Here is a 23,096-nt window from a genome sequence, read left to right as displayed (position 1 = left end):
TCCATGCTACCCATTAGATTTCTCCCCAGAAACATAAGCATAATATTTTCAAGAGAAAGTATAGGGATGAGTTGGAGGAACCAACCTGTGTGTAACAGAGCCTAGATTTTCTGTGCCTTCTATTTGTCATCACTGTGTTGATAAACCTGTGGCTACATTGAACAAAACAAGCCAAGGGAACTTGCCGGCACTTTGGCAGGATTTATCTCTGTATTGCATGCTATTATCAATAATAATAAAGTTACATTTTTGGGTCACTTACGTGTAGGGCAAAAGGCTAAATATTTCATGTAGATTATTACATTTAATAATACGAAATCCCTGTGAGGTGAGGCAAATATGTCTCCATTATCCAGATGAGAAAATTTAGGATTAGGAAGGGGAACCATGTGTGACAACATTCTGGCCCAAGGCTACCTAACCCCAAGTCTTCACTCCGACACACTAGACACAGCGCTCCTAGGCTTCATCATGTGCAGGGAACACAAAGCTCTCCATATGTGGATAGATGTTACTGTCTAGAAAGGGATAAGCCAGACATTATTTTCCTCAAGTAGACAAGTAGTCTGCCTGAAGATGAAGAATGCAGGCAATGAACCCCAAGGTTGTATTGAAGCACACAGCTTGACAGCCCCAGGGTGGAGGCATGGTGTGGCCTGCTCAGTTGCATTTATGCATTCAAGGGTGTTCTTTCAGTCTGGTAAGTGTAAGCATTAGTTTCCTGACCTCAAATGGAGTGTTGTGTGGACACAAGGCATTAACTAGTCATGCTGTTCTCAGACCTAAAATTGCCTAATGACCCCACTTAGATAATCAAGATGAGGTGGCTGGACTCCTTCTTTGATCAGACTTGGACACTAAACTTTGTTCTCAATCTTATCTTTCACTTGCACAACCTTACTCTTCCAAACCAATCTACTCATTAGCCTCAACACTAACTTGGAGACCATTTCTCACTTCAATGTCATTGCTCATACTGTGCCCTATGCTCTGAACATCGAGACAGACATTCCCAATCATCCTTGGTAGTGTCAGTCCTGCTAGTCTTCAAATCCTATGCTGAATGTCCTGTTCCTTAATACTTTGAGCTCATTCAAACTTCTTTTTTTTTCTTTTGCTCCCACAAATCATGGCAGAGTGGTTAAGAGCACATACACAAGGGCCCAATGCCTGGTCCCACTACTATTACTGTGTTACCTTGGGCAGATTACTTACCCTCTTTGTGCTTCAGCATTCTTCTTGCAAAATGGAGATAATTTTAGGACTCACAATTCCAAGGGCTATGAGGATGGATGTGGATTAGCACAGCACATGGAACAGTGCTTGACTTACAAGTACTTTATAAATAAGTAGATACTTATCTCCAAGGCATCAGTTACTGACTAGCCAGTAGAGTAGTTACATTGTTTTGTACTTGATAGGGGCACTTAGGGATTTGTTTCATTAATGGCTTCCATACTTCCCATAGATGCACCCAACACCTAACCAAAGAAGGCAACCTGCAAATACTCACCAAACTGAACTGTGCTGAACTATCAATATGATAACATTCCTGTGATTTCTCAGAGGGAGCACCAAAGAAAGTGCCTTTGGCTAAGTTTGAGCACCTTTGATATCCTATATCATGCTCCCAGTAACACATAAGAGAGAACTAGTAAAACGGAAATTTTGTTTTCATTTCAGTGTTGTATAATTTTGATTTCATATTAACATGCCTCAGGGAATAAAATATGTATTTACATAAAAATTTCTGGTAATGGCATCTTGAAAAGCAATTAAATGAAACAGATTCCATTTGCTGAGGGCTCTGTTTATAACACTAGGTGTGTGACAACGTCCTGATGTGAGACCTGGACAGTCTTCATCATGAGTCATCAGTGAGAGCCCTGGCTCTCCTCGAGCTTCTGGGGTATAGAGACATCCTCAGAACACAGAAGAACCCATTCCGCATTAGACACCCTGACAGAACCCCAAGGGCAGGGTGAGCAAAGGTGTTTTATAATGTGAGAAACTATACATCCTTCTTTGCCAGCTTTCTACCCGCCCTCCTGCCCCAAATATTCTGTAGAGAATTTATCAAGAAAGGATCTGGAGAAAATTTTTAGAAATCATGTATGTTAAGTTAGTGTTTCTCAACATGCTGCTCATGGACCCTGGGGTGCCCATGATATCTATCCAGTGAAATTTTAGGAGTTGTTTTTAAACTTTCAAAAGGCTAAAACTATACAAGGATTCACCTGAAATTCAACTGTTCGTTGATAGAATGTCAAATCAGTACAGCAGGATGGGTTATGTCACTCTCCATAGACCTGATTGGCCAATACCGAACTTGAAAAAAGAAATGCACATTTACTTAATAAATCCGGCTTGGCTGCAGAAACTTTGGCACCAGGGGTTCCAATTCCAAAAATTATATGAGGTTCTTTTATTGATGAAAAGACCCAGCCTGAGATTGAAATGGCACAACTCAGGTTCCCTGACTTCAAGTCTAGTGTCCCTTCAATTCTACTATAGCTAACTGGAAGGTCAGCGCAAAGATGTTGTGTAAGGCTAATGTAGGTGCAATGGCTTTGTATCTGAGAAGTGAGACTTTGGGCCCCTCCCACTGTGCACTGACACTGGCTTTTCTGTTAACATAAGCTGCAAATATATGGACACCTAGAAACCCACAGTCATGCATACAATCTCCCCACCCCCAACACAATTCTGTTTTTTTTTTTTTTTAAATTTACTACTCATTTGAAACAAATTTCAAGGGGTTTCCCACAGTTGAGGCCCTGTGCCTTTCTGTCAGAATAGGAAATAATAAGGGTTTACAGTCAAAAACCCAGGCAGGCGAGGCAGATGGACACAGAGGCTCATATAAACTGTTTCCCTAGGAAACCAGGCAAAAAAGCAGGATCTTACCCAAATATAGAACTGGCAGTCAAAATGTAGAAATAGAAACTTTGAGTTGTGGATGGGTGGGACACCCCAATAGTCCATCCTGCAAACCACATACAGGAGGCGAAATCAGAGTTTGGGCACATTTCAGAGGGTGAATCCAGTAAGCCTTAGAGGACATGCATTTTCTCAATGATAATTCCAGGAAAAGAAGTACACACAGTATTTCTGTGAGTCTCTCGAGTCATTTACGAGAAAGGGAAAGGGAAAGAAACGAGACTCACAACAGCGAGAAGCCAAGTCCGAGGCCTGCCGTCTGACTCATGGTCAAATGGAGAACCCGGCTTTGCATTTGCATAGACTAGACATCCCTTTATCTCATTACCATATGTCTAAGTAATATGAAAATAGGCCTTGGAGGGTTCCTGGGCTACAGAGTCTGTAACATCATGATGACTTAAGATCCCCTTTGTACAGCTTCTCACTGACTCACTCATACCCACATGGGCTTTAGATTAAAAAACGAATGCTAGCTTTCCTTTGTACTTTATGATCCCATGTCACTATATACCTTATTCACATTTGTAGCCATTCTGTTTTAAAATAAAGGAAAATACAGAGGGGCCTGAGAATAGAAAGAGACTACTGCCAGCCACACCTGTATTCTGCTGCCAAGTTTGACATACAGGGCCCTCATGTCTTTTAGGCATTAGGGCCTTAAGGGCTGCCCTTTCCTGGCTGATATGTATGTGCCAAATCTGTCTCCCAAGATGGACAAAGACTGCATGTGGTGATTGGGCTCCTGTTTCAGTAAAATACATGGCATTTCATTTGGATTTCAAATACTTGACTTCCTCAAGTATTCAGTACAACTTACTAATTTGCATGGGTGTTTATTCTGCTTGCAAAGTGAGCTACAATAAGGGAAAATATAAACTTTTTTTTTCAACCACCCAGCCTAATCTAACTCCTGAAGTGCCTGCTCTTTCTTCCCTCAAGCCCTGTGCATTGCCAAAGTACCCATAACAAATGTCACTGCATGTTGCTTGCCTGGCCAAGCAGCAACCTTGATAGGCACCTGGACAATCAAGACAGGAACAGCCTACACAGGAATTAAGAGACTGGAAAAGTACGAAGGGAGAGCTGCATGGTTCACGTGTGCGTGCACTGACACATAATGCTAATAAAGGCAGGAGAATGGAACAGCAAGGCTTCTCCTCCTAAAAATCACACAATCTGCATTACCATTGGATTCAGAAATCAGTGATTTCTTGAGTATGCATCATGAATTTAAATTTGGAAACAATTTTTTCCTTGCGTGACATTTCTTGCTTTGCTATTAATACAGCAAATTCCCAGAAGACAGAAAAGAAAGAAGATAGAAATAGAAAACCTGAATTCACGTCTTGGCCTGGCTCTAGTAACTAGCTATGTAACCTTCAGTAGGTCGCCAGGCCTCAGTTTTGCTATCTGCAAAAAAAAAAAAAAAAAGGAAGATATAATACTCACTTATTTTATTAACTTTGGGTGAGTATGGTAAAGACTAAGTCAGACTATTCTCAGTCATTGAACACATTTTTATTGAGTTTATCCTCCTTGCCCGGCACTGTTCAAGGAACTGAGCATAGAGCAATGAACACAATGAAGTCTCACCCCTCACAGAAATTAAATTTCTGTATGAGTGCAAGAGGGCATGTGTGTATGTGTGTGTGTGTGTGTGTGTGTGTGTGTGTTTGAAACAAGCACAATGCACACACTACACAGGTGCCCACACATATAAGATTCCCCTGCACACAGCATCAGGATAGTGATGAGTAATACAAAAATATATGCAAAAGAACTTTGTAAATAGCAAAAGAACATATAAGTTGAAAGTATTTGTTAATGTTATCATATTAATGTTCAAGACATAAAATTTTTATAGTTTTAATGTCTACTTCCTTCCTCCCTCCCTTCCTTCTTTCCTTCCTTGAATGTTAGTTAAGAGCATGCTTTGAAAACTGCATGGGTGTGCAGTTCCATAATGGAATAAGATAAATTGGAAATAGATCCTGCTTAGGGAGCTTAGATCCTTCATGGGGTTGTACAAGATGGCATAAAGATAAGGCATTAAATACACTACTATTGCCCATGTACAATGTGACAAAAGATACCATGTACATTCTTGGACAAAGACACCATTTTCCATTTGAGAGGGGAAGGCTTATAGAGGGGGGTGGAAATGCAGAACTTGGGGCTGTCCCAGGCAGAAAGGAAGAAGAAAGCAAAGACAGCATACCCTAAGTAGGACTGGTGACACTGAATGGTTCCCAGGGTACAAAAGGGAAATGCACCTGGGGAGACGGAACAGGGGATCTGCCAGATGCCCCAAGGTGGAGCTACATTCTTACTTGTGTCTTAGCTACACAGATTGCAACAGGACATCCTCCCTAGGGAGGATACTCAGTGATCTTGCCTTCCAGTTCTGGTCTTAACCACAGTCCAACAAGATTGCTCATCCTTAATGAGACTTTCCCCAATTTTGAAGATTTTGGTAACTCTCATAGAAGCTGCAATTGGGTAACAATGCATGCTGGTCCTTACAAAGATACTAAGTAAAGCAAGTAAAAGCACTTCATCTATTACATGTACAGCTTGTCACTTGGTAAATAACAGAAGTTTAGAGAAGCTGAGGCCTTTCAAACAAACTTTAGCAAATTATTATTACTTTTCTTTTTGCTGTTAAGAATCTGAATACTTCATTGTCATTTTCTGCTGCTGACCTGGGGGTAAGGTAGGGTAAGTCAGGAAATGTTCTCCCACAACGGCAGGCATCTGAAATATGAAGTTAGAGAAGTAAGTTATGCTTTTTGGCTTTCTTTCAAATACCCTTCTTATTATGAAGGGTGTGAACTGGAAATAAAGATGTCTTCTTTCATTTGAAAGATTGTGAGCATTCTTGCTTGATAGTCCAAATAAATGGATGAAAGCTGCCAACCGTATGTGGCTTCAAATCAGCTTGTTCTTAAAGTCACAGAGAACCGAGACAATCTGAAGCAATCCAATTTAGAAGCATTTCTCTAATTGTTACAATTTAAGAACAAAATCCTAGCAGAGGGTGAGGGGTAAGTAAGAGCCTACAGTCAAAGCCTACATTTCCAGATTTCCTGAGTTAAAAAAGAAAAGGAAGATGATGAAGGAGGAGGAGGAAGAGAAGGGGAGGGCTCTGCAGCCACAATCTTAGCAGAGCTCTTTGTATGCAAAATAGTAATTGAAAACAAAAGCCAGAGTAAAGCATGTTTTTCCTCTGATGGGTGTTATTTGGGCCCCTTTTAAAGCTTGTTGACTCCTATTCACCAATAATGCTAATGACCATTAATTATTTCTTCCTTAAAGAGGAGACTGGAACCAATAAACATTAGAAGGTGGTGGAAAGACTGTTGTGAGAGGCAGCTCAGTGACAGCAGAGATGACAGCTGACAGCCTGAGGGGAAATGAGAGAAAAATTACTGAATTTAAGCAAAGCATAATAATAGATGGTCATGGCAATGACCTTGAGTCATCCTGAGGTTTCAAGTGCACACAAAGTTCTCCTTAAAAAGAACAGAAAGGGGCAATGCATTTGATTAAGATTCGTACTCAAAGCCATTACAATTGTTTATTATTATTAATTTTGTCTCTGACGGAGAAAGGAACTTTGAGTTTTATGAGAAAGTCAGGTGTAAGGGGCAAAGTGACTATACAGAGCATCCAGGGGACACATTCATGAGTACATGCAAATGGCCCAGGTGACTAAGTGTGTTTTCAACAATAATCACACACACACACACACACACGTGCACAGCTTGTACATAGAGAAACAGACAATATTCAAAGTGTTGGCTAATTAAAGCAAAATCATGACAAAGACCAAAATTAAAATGCTCATTTGTAGGGTTAAAAGTTAGAGACAAAAGAAATGCCAATGTCATGATTTTTAAAATAGATGAAATGACACAAAGAAGGTGATAAGGTGACTCCTATCATATTCTTGACAGCAAAAAAAAATGAGTGAACATCCTGTAAGGTGGGCTCGCCAAGGTGCCTCCAAGGTTAGTAGTTGGCCCACAGTCACAAGGACTGTTGGTGAAGGGAGTCCAGGTGCACTGAGTTCTGAGGCCACATTCCTTCTTCTGCCTGGTTACTTCATCCTTAATCAGAAGGATCTCTTTTTTGGTGGTGCTGGGGATTGAACCCAGGGCCTTATGCAAGCAAGGCAAGCACTTTACCAACTGAGCTATAACCCCAGCCCATTTACTCAGAAGCTTTTCTACCAAGGCCTCACGATATCCACAAGTTTGCCAGCAACTTTCCATATTTTCTCATAATCCTTCCAACCAATCTACAAAACCAAGAGATCACTACTCCCTATTATTCCCATGAAAAAATAAGTTTTTAGAAATGTTAAGTTACCTATCTATATCAGCAGATTTAAAACCCAATTTCTCACATTTATGTCTAGACTTCTTTTTGTGTATCTTTTTCTTTTTTTCCCCAAAGATTCAGTCTAACCTACTTATTTCTCTTTTTACCTGTAAGTGCAAATTCTAGGTCTTACTCATCAGCATATCCCTCATCATATCTAAAAGAGTGCATGGGACATAGTGGGTGCACAGAAAATATTCACAGCTAAATATATGTATGTATAGGGGTGTGTGTGTGTGTGTGTGTGTGTGTGTGTGTGTGTATATATATATATATATATATATATATATATATATGCATATATGAGAAGCTTCTGATTAAATGGACTAGGGCTGTAGCTCAATTGGTAGAGTGCTTGCCTTGCTTGCACAAGGCCCTGGGTTCAATCCCCAGCACCACCAAAAAAAGAGAAGCTTCTGATTAAGGATGAAGTGTGTGTGTGTGTGTGTGTGTGTGTGTGTGTGTGTGTCATATATATACACGTGCACACACATACACATCAAATGTAAAGAGCATAAAGTTTAGAATGAGAAAGACTAGGATCATGTCTCTTTCCTGTCATTTCTCAGCTATGAATCTTTGAGCAATTCCTCATAACCTTCACGATTTTTCTGCTTACTAGGAAGGCAGAAGTATACAACGTATTCTAGGCCTAGGAAATAATCAATACTTCCCTGGTTAGGTTACAATCCAATTGACTTTTCCACATTCTTTTGGTGACCCATTCAGAAATGCTTTAGAAAGAGTTTAACAAGATGCTTATCCTATAAAAATAAATCTGAGTTTTATATACATACATATATATAGACATTTATACATAGACTCATATAAACATATATATCTTTATACCAAATGTAATGTCCCCTCAAGGGAAGAAGAGATTAGTTTGTCACACTATGTTACACTAACATTTGAGCATTCCTAACCACTCCTTCATTCATTTACTTGGCATTGAAGAAGGCCAATTGCAAGTGATGGAAACTGAAGTTTCAGAGAAGAGGCCTTTTGTTGATATTAGAAAAGAACTATAAAACTATGTGTTAAGGGCTGGGGTTATGGCTCAATGGCAGAGCACTTGCCTCATACATGTGAGGCAGTGGGTTCGATCCTCAGGATCACGTAAAAGTAGATAAACAAAATAAAGATATTGTGTCCTTGTATAACTAAAAAAATATTTTTAAAAAGCCTATGTGTTAAGAGTTATAAAGAAAAAAAGTACTAAAAGCTCTGTTCTTGGATCATTTCAAGGAGCAATTAATCTTCCATTTGTTTGGGTGGGAATGCAGATGAAAGGTTGGCAATTTCTTATGTAAATCAAATCACTCTGGCCATATTTAGAATATTCCAGTGTTACAACTTGTTTCAGCATTTCAGAATGGTAACTCTGTTACCTCCACAAAATGTCACACCTCATTTCCAGATTGTCTGTCCTCAAGTGAAACATATCACCTAAATGTGTGTGAGGGGGAAGAGGCACACATTTGGACACATCCAGTAGCTCCTGCTGTACTCCCAGGACATTCTTCAGGCTGAAGAATGGCCCTGTATGAAAGCTGCTTCATACAAAAACTTCTTTTTATGTGACTTTAAACTGAGTTTGACTAACACGCAAATGGCAGAGCAGCTCACAGAATGACCTCTTCCCCATCTCCCATTTCCCAGCAGAAGCTCTGATAAGCCATCTACAGCATAGCCATGGGAAGATTTAAAAATAGCTTTTCAGGCAACTCATCTTCATGCAACTCAACTGGATTCAACAAGTATATATCAACAGCTTTCTACCTTATTTAACTCCTTTGTAGAATAAGAGAGTATCTCTCTTGACAGATAATCTGAAATTGAGGAGCAGATTTATGATGTACACAAAGCTACAGATGAATCAGATCTTAAATGAAAAGACCCTTAATGATTTTGAAGATAAGGATATCAAGCCACTTTCACTTAGTATCATTATATAGAGCATAAAAAGATGAAGAAAGTGATAGATTCTAAAGATAGCATCATATTGTCAATAAAATTGTCCAGGGCCTCTGCATCAGGGCTTCATGGGCTATAAGAGGCGTGTTGACCAGGGCTGTAGTCTCAGATAACCTGAGTTTTACATGGGGAAGGATCTGCTTTGTTGTTTACAAATCTGTTCCAACTTTCAGTTCTTGCAGGCTGCAAGACTTAGGGCTTTGGTCTCTCGATTGCTACTAGCTATCCTCAGCAACTTAGCCCATGGTTGTCTCTACAGGTCAGCTCACAACAAGCAGCCTGTTTCTTGAAAGGCAATGAGGAGGCGAATCCCTTCACAGGATAAATGTTACATCTTATATAACACAGCAATTGCATACAAGTAATAAAGTACACTGGTGACCCTTGCTGTTTCTTCGTGTCAGAGCAAGTCACAGGCCCTTCCTGCACTCCAGGAGAGGGCTCACACACCCTGGATAACATGGGCCTAAGTGGGGGGACACCTAGGAGTCTGCTGGCTTTAATATCATTTTCTGCCTTCTGCTTAAACATTTATGAGGACACATTGGGCTTAAAGAAGAGCAGAGGATATTTCATTTTCTGAAGGATAAGGAACTTCAAGTGTTGATACAGACTTTACCTTCTTGGTTTGTTTAAAACAGTGTGAATTTTTTACATTTGTCAAGGACAAAGACATATGATAAAGAATAGAGAAAACACTTTTGTTTCCTTTTTTTTCCCCTCCAAAATCCTTAAAAATATAACCCCTGCAACAGGGTTAGAAAACAGGTTTTTGTTTTTGTTTTTTTTTTTTCTTTTTGAGACGAATTCATCCTATTCTGAAGTTGAACCCTGTCCTCAACTTCAGTGTTAATGTCCCTGTGTGTCCTTGATTCACCTAGCTATCTGCCGGCCTAAGAGGTGGAGACACCCAGAGTAGACAACTGAAAATGCGTGAAAGTTGGTACAAGCTGTTCATTTTTTAGGTGTACTTAGCTAGCTGTTTTGATAAGTTGGTGTTTCGTTGCAGTAAGGCAAAGGAAGGTTCTGTTCAGATCATTCCGTGAACATATAATTCTTCAAGGATTGAATTCCTCTTTAAAATATTATATTTTTCTCTACTATAGCCACAGACAAACTCTAATTTGGAGCCTAGTAATCTTACGTCTAACACTCGTATTCTTTAATCAAAAAGGAGGTTCCAATGAACCAAACTTAAAACTGGCTTTCAAAATAAGGAATAAAAGATCGTAGCAATAAACATATTTTTTAAAAAAGAAAAACTGAAAGTGAAGAATTCAGAATTCAGAATACAGAATTCCAGGATGTTTTCTATAACAAGGTCAGGCTTCAACACTTTTGAGGAGAGTGCATATGCCTCTTCTGATGCATATGAAAGTGGTTAATATATGCCTCTGTAGTGCAAAGAGGCAATCAGGGCTTGCTGAGAACTTCAGATTCATTAAATGTCGTACTTGTAATAATGCTCGATTATCACCTAGCCCCATCCTTACAATTCCAGTAGGACACGTACACTTAATGGTGGAAGTTGAACTGGCGACTATCACCACAAGTTTATATTTTGTCATTTATACACAGAGGATATAAATCACTCAGAAGGAAGAAAATTGAAGCTGTTTCTCCAATTTTCTAGGCCCTATTCATAGTCATTTGTTTCTGTTTCTGTCCCTTTCTTTCCTTTCCTTCTCTTCTTCCTGCTTTCCTTTCTTTTTTTGTGCTTACTTTTTATTGGTTACATTTTGAACAGATAAGGAGGTCAATTAATGAGAATGGAGATCCTAGCACCTGTCCAGATCTTGCCACAGCCACCCGACTCCACTCCCTCAGCAAAGCCTTCTTAGTACATCACAGACCACAAAGCCTTGACACATTACCAAATCTCTACAAATGAGTCCAATCAGTCCAATAAGTCTGAAATGATTTTTTTCATTGTTCAATTCTTCCATCTTTCCATCTACCATAGAACAGAACTCTTCTTCTTCTTTTATATGATATAAATAACTAAGCCTAAAGCTGGTATATAGATATCGCTTTAAAATATTTCTAGATTATTCCTATGGCCTCATACTGTGATTATTCTAAATAGCCTAGGATCTGAATGGCACCATTTTGCCAATGACTTGGACAATGAATACAATATAAATACTTCATTTGCATGCTTCTAATTTCAAAGTCAGCCTGCATGGTCAGGGATTACAAACTTTGAAGTAATAAATGCATCACAGTCTCTGAAGGCTCCATCACTTGTTCTTCTGTATGGTCTTTCCATGAAGTAGAAAGAGCACAGACTTTGAAGTCAGAGATGCCTGAGGTTCAAAGCCTAGCTTTGCTACCCATCCCCATGCAAGGTATGGGATACTTCTAAGTTTCAAATTCAACATTATGAAATGAAATGGTACTCTTCACCTAGCAGGGTTGTTATGAAGAGAAAATGAGAAATTGTGTAAGAAGAAGCCTGGCCTGGTATTTTTTGCAAGTAAGTACTTATTATATGGTACTTTTCCTTCCTTACTTTCAATAATAGCATAGCTAGTTAGGGCACAATAGTGTTAACAAAACCAACTGAGGTTTACAAATGAAAAGTTTCCTAATCTAATTATACTGTGGTATGTTCAAAGATTTAAATGCATGATTGTGTACCCAAGGCAGGCTGGAGAAGGGAGGAAAGCCAAGTCATTCTTGCTACAAATGAAAAGTAAGAGGAGAGAAGGGAAAAGGAATTGAGCATAAAATGGCGAAAATCTGCTCTAGGTTTGCTCTGGGTTCAGCTGTACAGTGTGAAGCTCTGGCTTTAATCCCCAGCACTGCAACAAAACCACAAAACACAAAGGTGAAAATTTACCCTATGTGTTTACAAAAATGAAATTGACAACATTGAGTTGAAGAATAGGAAGAAGAAATATTAATAGAAACTTCATAGTTCTTTGTTCCAAAACTGAGTTATAAAGTTTCTAGCCATACACTTTGTAAAACTGCTACACTCCTAGGGTACCAGGCTCTGTTAGTCAGCTTTGCATTCCTGTGATCAAAATATCTGACAAAAACAACTTTAAGGAAGAAAATTTTCTTTTGGCCTCACCGTTTCAGAGGTTCAGACATGGCTGGCTGGTTTATTGCTCTGGGCATGAGATGAGGCAGAACTTTATGGTAGAAGGGTGTGATAAAGGAAAGGTACTCAGCTGCTCATCTCATGACAGCTAGGAAGGAGAGAGAGAGAGAGAGAGAGAGAGAGAGAGAGAGAGAGAGAGAGAGAGAGAAACACACACACCAGGGATAAGACATAATCTGTAAGGGTGTGTCCTCAGTAACCTACTTCCTCCAGCCATGCCCCACCTGCCTAAGGTAGTCCATTCAAATTGTTCATGCATTAAGAGGATTAATTTGCTATTCATAATCTAGTCATTTCACCTCTGAATATTCTTCTACATGAGCTTGAGGGACATTAAAGATCCAAACCATAATACAGGGGTACTATATGACCAGTAACCAGGTATCACTGGTTATAAAAAGGGGCCATTCAATATGTGGGAGGGCTGTTAGATGATTTCAGCAAACCAAGAGCTCAATAATACATTCCAGGTAATTGTTGTGTTTTGACATGCCCACTGAACACCATGTGGCTATCATGGATAGAGAATGTTTTTTTTTTTTTTTAATTTTTTTTAGTTGTACATGGACGCAGTATCTTTATTTTGTTTATTTACTATTATGTGGTGCTGAGGATCGAACCCAGTTTCTCATACATGGGAGCCAAGCACTTTAAGGCTGAGCCACACCCCAACCACCAATTGGGAATGTTTTTCCCTACAATGTTCAGAATGAGATGCAGAAGACCCAAAGGGTACATTTTATCAGACATCTTCTGAAGACACTGAATATTAGTCAATCTTCTTTGAAGGCAAGAGAAAAAATATATACATAAAACTGGTTAACACAAAAGTTAAATAAGGAAGTTTCAAACTTTCCTCAAGAGACTATGTTGGTCCTGTTTACATTCCAGATGGCTGCTTTTCAGTCATTCCACCAAGAACCCACCCTCTTCCGGTTTTAGGAAGGCATGCTAAGTTTTCACTTCCGGTCTTTAAAATTAAGCAGGACAACTTGGTCCATATTCTCTATGTCAGGAGGCTCAAGAAGGTCCACAGAATCCAGAATCTCTGCTAAGGAGAAAAAGAATGGCCGTGATCCATGGGTTCCTTATCTATGAATCCTGCCAAGTGTCCCCCAAATCCTTGATGTTTTCAAAGCCCCAGACCAAAAAAAAAAAAAATATGAGTCCAAGTATTATTGACGTAGTTGATACTAATTATAAATAAGCTAGTATAGAGAAAGTGTTCTGTCCATTAATTACAGCCTTCAAATGGCAAAAACATTATATTTAGTATTGTACACTAATGTCAAAGTGGGTGAACAGTATCTATCTTCTTTTAACACTATTTTTTACAGGTTTCTTGTTTGTTTGTTTGTTTTCCCCCATGGAAAGCACTCACAGGATCATGTAAGTTGCCAATCTCACAGGGACCCTTGGAGTGAAGAGAGGGCAATTCTTTATCATAAATTTGCCTGGCTCACATTGAACTTCTCCTAGCTAGAAAGAAACTTTCTTATACTTGAACTTCCACAACTTTTTTTTTTTAAATTTGTATCCCTTGGAAGCATATTCATCATATCCAAGGAAGTTATTTATAAGTTATTTCCTTTACTTGAACAGATAGGCCACATTGCATCCACATTAGTGTGCCAAATGGGACTTCAGACAACTTGGGGATTCTCGGTATATAAGTACCGAGGGGAAGCAGAGCAAAACAAAACAAAATATTTTTAAAAACATTAGTTTCATTCCACAGATATAGAAATTTGAAGTTCAATTCTACATAGTAAAGTAGAAAGTGATTCATATATTTTGTTGACTCAATTCCTCCAGTTCCTCTCCTACAGGGTCCAGATCTTTAGAAGAAAAAAATACACTATTGTTTTAGCAGCTGCTTCAGGAGCAACTCTAGAATGTATTGTCAAAGCAGTGGAGAGAAGATGACAAACTGTGGAAACAGGCAAGTCAAACTCAGCGAAGGTGCCAGTCTTTAGAGGAGTGGCTGGGAAGGGCAAGGATGGCCATTCCATTCCTGCCTGCAGGGGTCCCTCCACCCAGGCACAGGGAACAAGGTCAGCAACAAATGGACATAAACTGGTGCAGTAAAATCACTTTCTCCTACCCCAGCTGTGAAGAAGGGATAAACACAAAGAGTATTCTTATTCAGGTCCCTTTAACCCTTCCTATCTCCACCCAATAACAAATTACAAACTAATAAAAAAATGTGCCATAAGCAAAAGAAAACTAGAGCCTAGAAGACAATGCATGGAACTTAAGTGGGTGAGTCCCAGGGAATGATGGGCTGCGTGCATCTTCGACTTTTTTTCCACATCAGTCTGCATTTGGTGATTTTTAAAAAATAACCCTTTTTAACAATCAAAAAGTGAAAGACATTAATGCTCATCATCAATAGCATTTGGACAACGCCTACCGTTTGTTAGTACTACGAAAGATTATAAACCTGAGTCCTGCCTTCCAGGAAAGCAAATAGCTTCCTTATTTCTGCACCACCCAGTTTTTAAGATTCTTGTAAGGTCAGTGCAGACTTACTCAGTCCCTAGATACATCAACTGAGAGCAGAAAAGCATTCCAAATGCAAAAATCAAGATTAATGGAGGATTTTCAAGCACCTGTATCTAAACAGTGATTGGTACAGAATATCTTCTCACTCTTCAGTAACAGCATTACTGGAGAGCACTGAAAAATACTTATTTTCTTCATAATTAGGTATCCTAAAAATGCAGTAAATGATGCAAAAAAAAAAAAAAAAAGAGCACAATGTTCAGAGCTGTCATTTTCAGATAAACACTTAGTCAACAATGCATTTGAGTTCGACCTGGTGTTACAGCCATTTGGGGCCTGATGGCTTGCTTCTATACTTTCATAAAGTCAGCGGTCTATCAATAATTTATCTAAAGCAGACTTGCTGCATTCAGGACAGAATGGTCAACCTCTCTACACCCGTTACCTTCCAAAATGCAAGTAAAAACAGCAGACAATTAAACAGAACTCCTTCCCCCAAAAGGTATGCAACTGCCTCTCTTGATTCTTAAAAATCATGATTTTGGGAGCAAAGTGGGGAGCAATGGGACAGACACTTAATACTAACAAAAATGGGTCTCTTTTTATTATATCAAGACACGCTCTTCCTATTACCACAGAGAGGAAAAGGGGATTGAAATGACTTAGCCAACTAGACTTGTGGTCTTCACAAAGAACATGGCTGATTTTTAAAATTTCATTAAATACTGAAATACAATAAGCTAAAGGGAAATGCTGATGATTTTGCTGAAATATCTATATGTCAACTCTTTATACATTTTAACTTGATTGCAACGGGACTCATGAAACAAGGGATAAGGGGTACTAGGACAAAATAATTTATTCCTTGTCAATTTATTAAGTGAAAGAGTCAACTCAGTCCAATGGAGGTAGTTTGCATGACTACAACTATTTCTCTTAGGTTTTCAATGTGCAGTGTTGGGAAAATAACTATCATTCAAGGTAGATTTTGATAACTGCTCTAAAGGAGACAGAGCCATCTTAGAATGTGTGGCAGTTGACTGAAGAGTTAAAAATTGAAATGACTTTAAGAGGCAGAGAGAACAAGCCAGAACGAGCTAAACTGCATAAACAAATATGTGGAGAAGGTACAATTTATGTGGAATATGTGGGAGGAACTGAAATTGGCCTATTAGGTTAGAAACCTGCAACTAACATGAAGCAGCAATGAGAATCAAGGCCAATAAGGCAATGGAAGAAAATGATGGAAACCTTAGGGTGGCAATGGGGACAGCATTAATCATGGTACTGAGCAAAACAAAAAGTCTGTGGCCAATGCAATGTGACAGTTCAGAATCTCTTGACTTCATTTTGTCATAACCCCCACCCCTACCAGCTATCCAGTTTGAAGGCAAAGAAGGCTACGTCTAAAAATAAATATAAACTTCAAATATGCTTGTGGTCAAAGCTTAGCACCAACCACATGTGTTGAATCCAATAGCAAAATTATAAAGGGGAAGAGGAAGTAATGTGTGTGCCAATAAGGAGGTGAGTTTAGTTCACCATGAGATCCCGTCTCAAAAATGCCCCCATCTGGAATCAGTTCAAACCCCAACCACTGGCCTGAAGTAGCCTTGAGTAACTGCGAACACACAGAACCAAAAGGGTAGGCAGTCTGTTGGCGTCGGGGATAAACACCTAGGTTCGCATCCTGAATATCTTATTAACATTTCCCATCTCTGTGACTGTTGGCACAGCCTTTCCTTACTCAGAGCCTTCCTTTTCCAATTTGTAAACAAGGATTTTGAAGATTCAGGGCATGTTTTTCAACTTTAATAATCTGTCTTTAAGTGTTGCATGCTCTTGAGTAGGTAAGATTCTCATTACCAGTCTCACGGTGGACATACCATTCGAAATGTCCTCTTCCGTGTCACAATCCTGTTGTTTCTGCTCAGTGTCAAATGGCTCCCATTCCCTACTGCTTCCCTTTGCAATTTTCCTAAAAGTAAACTTCCATGTTCTCCTTCTCCACAGGTCTATAAACTGCTTTAAGATTCTGCTGGACTCATGTTTGTATTCTACAGAGCTCCTAGTCCAAATCTTATGAACAGTGGTCACTCAATAAATATTTGTGGAATGAAAGAATGAATAAAATGCCAGTTTTTGACTGAGGTCTAGGTTTTATTCATCAAAAAAAAAAATTCCAGAAAAATCTTGGAGGAAGTAGTAACAATAAATATCAAGGAAGAACATTGTTGCTCCTGTTATTTTTACATTTGGATATTTCCAAGGATATTTGCAGGACAGAAAAAGAAAAAGACATGATTGTCCAATGGAAAAAAACGGCAAATCATTCAGTAATCTTGAACGGTGCCAGATTGTAATTTCTAGCTAAAGGCTTTATTCACAGATTCACATGCATCAGAGAGAGAAGTATGAAGCCTGAGGACCTAACGTCCAATCTTGCCTTTATGCTCAAATACCTATTAAGAAACAGACAGTATTTTGGCTGTTTGAATGCTACTGCAAAGTCTTGAATTAGAGCCCTTTAGCACTAAAACTTACTTGATTGGAAGCAATTATACATACTGCACTTCTTAAGGCTTACAAATCTTTACTACCTGAAAAGTTAAAGAGTTCCTGGAGAAACCCCATTGCAGAGGTGGCTTAGCACTTGGTTATGGAATTTGCTTTTACACACCTACCAACACCCATTCTGCGTGTCATATCGTGGGTGTGAACTAAATGAATTACTATTGTACATCGTTCATGTTAGAGGCATAAAATTATAAGCGCTTCAATCTTCAGAGTTAAACACACACACACACACACACACACACACACACACAAACCCCAACTCCACCAGGAAATAGAAAAAAAAATCTAATTTAACACATCATCTTTAAGAATAAATGAGGTTACAAATCTACATTTGGAAGAACAGAATCTAGTCCATATGTACCAGATACCATTTTTTTTTTCAAACTTAAAACTCCGGATTCCAAAATGTATACTCTTTCTCTATACTGAGGTAACAGCTTGTCAGAGAAATGTGGCAAGCAACAGCAGGACTAGCACAGCAGATGGGGCATATTTTTATACTGGCTTTAAGTGATAATGTGAGTTTACATAGGGTCATCCTAAATATTGTTTCAGTGCATGAAATGACTCGAGTCACTGTCTAACCTTGAGTAGGCTGTTTTGCTTTCGGTTCTCAGTCTCAATTTGTTGCCGTCAAGGCTTCGTCAAGAGAAGTCTATCTTTCCTTTGAAATAGGAGCCGCACAAATTTCTACGATCTTCTCTTTTCAGATTCTTGCACACATTTTACGCAGACATTTAAAAAAAAAAACAGGGAAGAAAATAAATATCAAAACTACTTTCATGAACACTGTCTGCCCATGCGTTACAAATGGTATGTATTCCAAGAAGGGAGGAAAATAAAAGTGCTAGGTGGTGAGGATGGGACTCTTTTATCCTAATCTCAGCTCTTCTAAGTGACTCCAGAGTATCTCTGAGCTGCTGTTTCCACATCTGGAAAATGTCAAAAGGGAACTCCTGTAAAACACTGATCAAGGCTTTGAGGATTCTTGTCCTTCCCCTCTTGTGGCACAGCCTATTTTACTTGCTGCTAAAATGGACAGGTTTTGATAACCTCTAACTCCAACTTCAAAAGACTGCAGGGGTTGTAATCAGCACAATTTCCTTTTAGTTCATTCACAAAGAAGAATACATATCATCTTAAGAAAATATTGTGGAAGCCTTGAGAGTGTGATCACTCCTATCAATGCCTTTTCTGTGCAGGCATCCTCCAGGGGCAGAGCCCCAAACTGTAGAAACAGTGGCTTCTCCAGGTATCTCCCATGGGGAGCGATGTATTGGAAGAGAGCAGGTGGAGGTTTTGAGATTCCAGCATGATATTGGATACTGTTTCCTTTGTGAATCTCCTCTGTCCTCTTCCAATCTAATGCAAACAGAATGTGAGCACGCAGAGGTCAGGGATTTTATTATTTTGTTTAATACTGAATCCCAGTGTCTAGAAGAGTGAATGGCACATAGTAGGTACTCAAAAAATATTAACCGAATGACTAGCAAATGACAAGTCCACTTAAACACGCCCCTTTCCCTCTTCCCTGCTTAAAAACAAAATTATTATTCTAAAGAGAATATGCTCTGTTTCCTCTATAAGGATATACAGTGTGCAGAATTAGGTATCATCTAAGTTTAGACAGTACTTTTAAGTTTGATTGAGGCAGAGTGCCTAAGAGTATGCCATTCAGACTCATAGTCCCCTTTTCTCTCCATTAAGCCACTCTGTCCCAATCAAACCTACAAATCCAGAGGCCCAGGTCTCTTATTTGAACAAGGGCAATGCTGTGTGAACATTTCTGGTCTTTCAAGTTCCACTTTTAAGAGTGGAATGATAAAACAATACTTTGGAGAGTCACTGGATTCAAATGAGATCAAGTTATAACTTTGGATACACAGAAGTAAGAATTTGTTCCTAGGTCTCTTGACTACAAATATGAATATGTGATTGGCTTGCTAAGTTATAAAATACTACAAAAATATTAATAGTGACTAACATCATAATTCTTGAGTTATAGGCTTCTTGAGTCAGCACACAATTAACTTATTCATCTAATTATGAATGAATTGGCCAGTACTTGATAATAGTGTCTGGCATAGTTGGCTTTCTGAGATTGAATGGCTGGACAGATGAATAAAATTATGAAATCTTAAAAGGGATAAATGGAAATGACTACATTTTTTCTAGAACATTAATTATAGACAGGATGGGTCAGATCCTGACAAATAAAGGCAGAGGCTAAGATAAAACCATGTCCTAAAGGCAAAATTTACTACAATGAAAATTTATAATTCCCCACATGTTCAACAAAAATGATCCATGTTACAGAGGAAAAGATATATTTAAACATATTTAGGAAAAAAGGAATACGTTAGCTATGTTTAGAGATGAAATTTCTAATATTCTAATAAAGCAATAACTACTTAAGAGAGAATTATGTAAAAAAATTGAAAAGTCATTTGTCAGAACCCATGTTTTCCTTTATGCTGAAATTCTACCTTTTAGATTGTATGAAAGTTTTACATTTTCTAGAAGTTGACCATGTTTACATACTATGTTGCAATGAATGTCTGTAGTAGCATGAACAGAAAATGGGCAGGTACTATATTTACAATACGTTTCTACACTGAATTCCAATAAACTGAAACAGAGGTCAAAAGGGACATGGCAGCAAAATCCAAATTTGAGAAGGATGCGTTTAGGAAAGATAAGCATCACTACACAACAACCCTTAATCATAATCACCTTAGTATCCTAATAATCTAGATAGTGGTTCATTGCAGATGTGGGGAGGGAGGGCATACAAGCCTCTCTGGGGCTTAATGCACTGGGTGTGTGTGTGAGGGGGGGTGTCACACACTTTAATGATGGGTGGTGGATGCCAGGTGAGGTCATGTCCTGCCATGCAGGGGACACTGCCACCCAGTGAGCCACTGCCACACAGTTTCTTGCCCTGAATGCCAGCAATACCCATCAACAAAACAAAAACAAAACAAAAACAAAACAAAAAACCAGACTGTTCACTTACTCCCCAGTTTTCTCTACTTTTTTATCCCTGGCAACATTACTTTACCTATCACATGAAAAAACAACGGTCACAAAGATAACTACTATAGAACACAAAACAGAAGATACTAGAATTTTCAAAATTATTTAGGTATCTTTATTGTTTCACTTGAGGTTTGAGACAAGGAGCCAATGTAGCTCCTCTGTCTCTCCGCATCTGTTTCTCTCTCTCTCTCTCTCTCTCTCTCTCTCTCTCTCTCACACACACACACACACACACACACACACACACACACAGACACACACACTCACCCACCTCTCTAATGGTTAAACAATCACAGTTAAGGTGAGTATAATTTTTACAAATTATTTTTAGCAGGCTACTGAGTGACACTGTTAGAATACACAAGACATAAGTTCAGAATTGTTTGAGTAGAGGCAAAGATCCTTTGATAGAGAAATAGGGCAACTGAAACATCATGTGTGATTTTGTTTCTTCCTTCATTCAAACAAGGCTATGGGACAGCTTCTAGTTTTTATGCATGAACAGCACACCACCGTGAGTAACAGATAAATCTTCATAGAGCTTCGTCTCTAACAGGGGTGCTATGACATACATTAAGTAAATTTACTATGGAAAAGATTAAAACTCCTGTTAAAGGTGTATGACAAACAATTCAGAGGGAGGCAATCATTTCATTTCAAGGATCTGAAAAGGCTCACAGGTAACACCTGAAACCAAAATGTTCCTGCTCTACCCTTACTGTGGCTCCTTGTCCTGCCCTTGTGTTCTAAACACACACACACACACACAGGACATAGATCATGCTGTAGGTTTAAGTAGCAATGTGATTGATACAAAAATGAGGGGTAGAAGAATAACACCATGTTTGAAAGAGTTTATATTTCATTGACTGGGTACAAAGAGATTTTGAGTGTAAAAAATGAAACCGTCTATGAAACATTTAATTTACCTAACACCTTGAAATATTTATTATAGATTATTTGTTATATAACTCCCCCCACCCCCTTCTTGAGTTTATATTCTGAAAGTAAAGAAAACTTAAAGCCTAAATGCCAGGGGTACCAGAGCCTTTTAATGAGATCCAAGACACCTGCACAGCAAGTGATCCTGGGACACCCAGCCACAGACAGCTGAGGCACAAGGCAAGTTCACACTGATTTTTATTCCCCCTACAGTTTGCAGTGTTTCTCCCCTGTTCTCGGGCTTTTTCCCCCCATTTTTTTCCAGCGGACTTGTACTGGCTCTGTTCTGTTTGGTGACACTTTGTCAATGAGATACATTCCATTCAGTTCAGAAGTTCATTAAATACAGATAACACACCATTCTTGTAAGCTGACTGATGTTTATTAATGTAACATGCGACACAAATAATACAGCAGGGAATCTGAGCTTTCCTTTGCATCACTCAGGCATCTAGAATAATACAGTTCATCTGCAATTCATCAGGGGCTTATAATATTATTTACATATTTAAAGATTTCTTGAAAGTCACATGCCTTTGAGAGATTCAGGAATGTGTGCACTGCACAAGGATAAATCACATATAAGCAATGTGCTGATTCACTCATCCCTAAATAGCTTTAATTTTTATGCCTGCATTATGAGGGGATGAAGAAGAAAAGGGATAGAGGAGAGGCAACCAAAAGATCTTTATGTAATTAAGCTTTGGGTATTGAATACCATGTTTGAGATTATTAACCAAGACAATAATATTAACCTTTACATTTAAATAGTAAGTGCAATTTTCAAAGCATGTCCCCCCGTTTGTTATCTCATTAAGCTGGGTTTTTCTCCAGTGCTTTTCTGAGGAATGAAAACAAACACAAATTAAACAAATACTATCTACCTGGCTTCCATTGCTCACATAGCCTGGCCAGCAGGAAGGATTTTCAAGTGTACAGGATGAAAGAACTGAAAAAGAAGTGCGTGATGCTTTGGACCCCTCTGGCTACTTGAATTTCAATAATGGTTTGTGTCAATTGAATCCATTCAGATAACAACCAGCTCAATGATGCTACAGAACTACCTGGCTTCCAGGAATAAAAGGGCTAGCAAGTTTAATTCCAGAAACATTGATGAAATGTCTCCTTTTCTCTTAAGAAGCTTATGGTTTAGGAAGAAATAAACAAGCAAGATGTCTGCGTAACCGAGAGAAATGATTCAAATATTTTTATTGTCTCCATCGAGAATGGAGTGAACAATTTCCCTTTCTCTCCCTTCCCTCTTTCTAGCTACACTAATAACAGGTGTTGAAATGTCAGTGTGTGTGCATGTACATTGCAAAAATAGTCAAAACTTTTACTTAGGAGTTGTAAAAAAAAAAAAAAAAGCTTAAGCTCTCACTTAGCATTATAATATTCTTTTTATCCCCCCAAAACTGCTGTCTAAAATGCGAATGAAAAAGAAAGAGTTCTTTAAGAAAAATGAGCTCTCCTCAAATTAGTCTTTTAGACCTATTTCAGGACAGGAAAGATATCATGTTTTCACTGAGGAGAAATAAAATTGCGGGAAGAGGTAATAATCCTGTGATTAGTAGCCTTAGAAGCATCTCACGATTCCTGAGAACAGAGGCAGGTAAGA

General features: G+C 38.7%; 1 protein-coding gene across 13 annotated transcripts in view; it reads right to left on the bottom strand.

The window, feature by feature from the left end:
• Window positions 1-23,096, bottom strand: part of Lpp (LIM domain containing preferred translocation partner in lipoma) — a 644,616-nt gene that overhangs the window by 185,579 nt on the left and 435,941 nt on the right. The window contains exon 7 of one of the 13 annotated variants that reach the window (XM_078043847.1): window positions 17,260-18,859. The exons of the other annotated variants lie outside the window; for them this stretch is intronic. Within the exon in view, the coding sequence (XP_077899973.1) occupies window positions 18,680-18,859 (180 nt within the window). The 3' untranslated portion in view covers window positions 17,260-18,679. Of the gene's footprint in view, window positions 1-17,259; window positions 18,860-23,096 lie in introns of those variants that run through there. 13 annotated transcript variants of the gene reach the window in all.

The sequence above is a fragment of the Ictidomys tridecemlineatus genome, chromosome 3 (genome assembly GCF_052094955.1).
Source record: "Ictidomys tridecemlineatus isolate mIctTri1 chromosome 3, mIctTri1.hap1, whole genome shotgun sequence".
In the NCBI taxonomy this organism is placed as follows: domain Eukaryota; kingdom Metazoa; phylum Chordata; class Mammalia; order Rodentia; family Sciuridae; genus Ictidomys; species Ictidomys tridecemlineatus.
The sequence above is the reverse complement of the archived record's forward strand: the minus strand, read 5'-3'. Positions and strand labels throughout refer to the sequence as shown.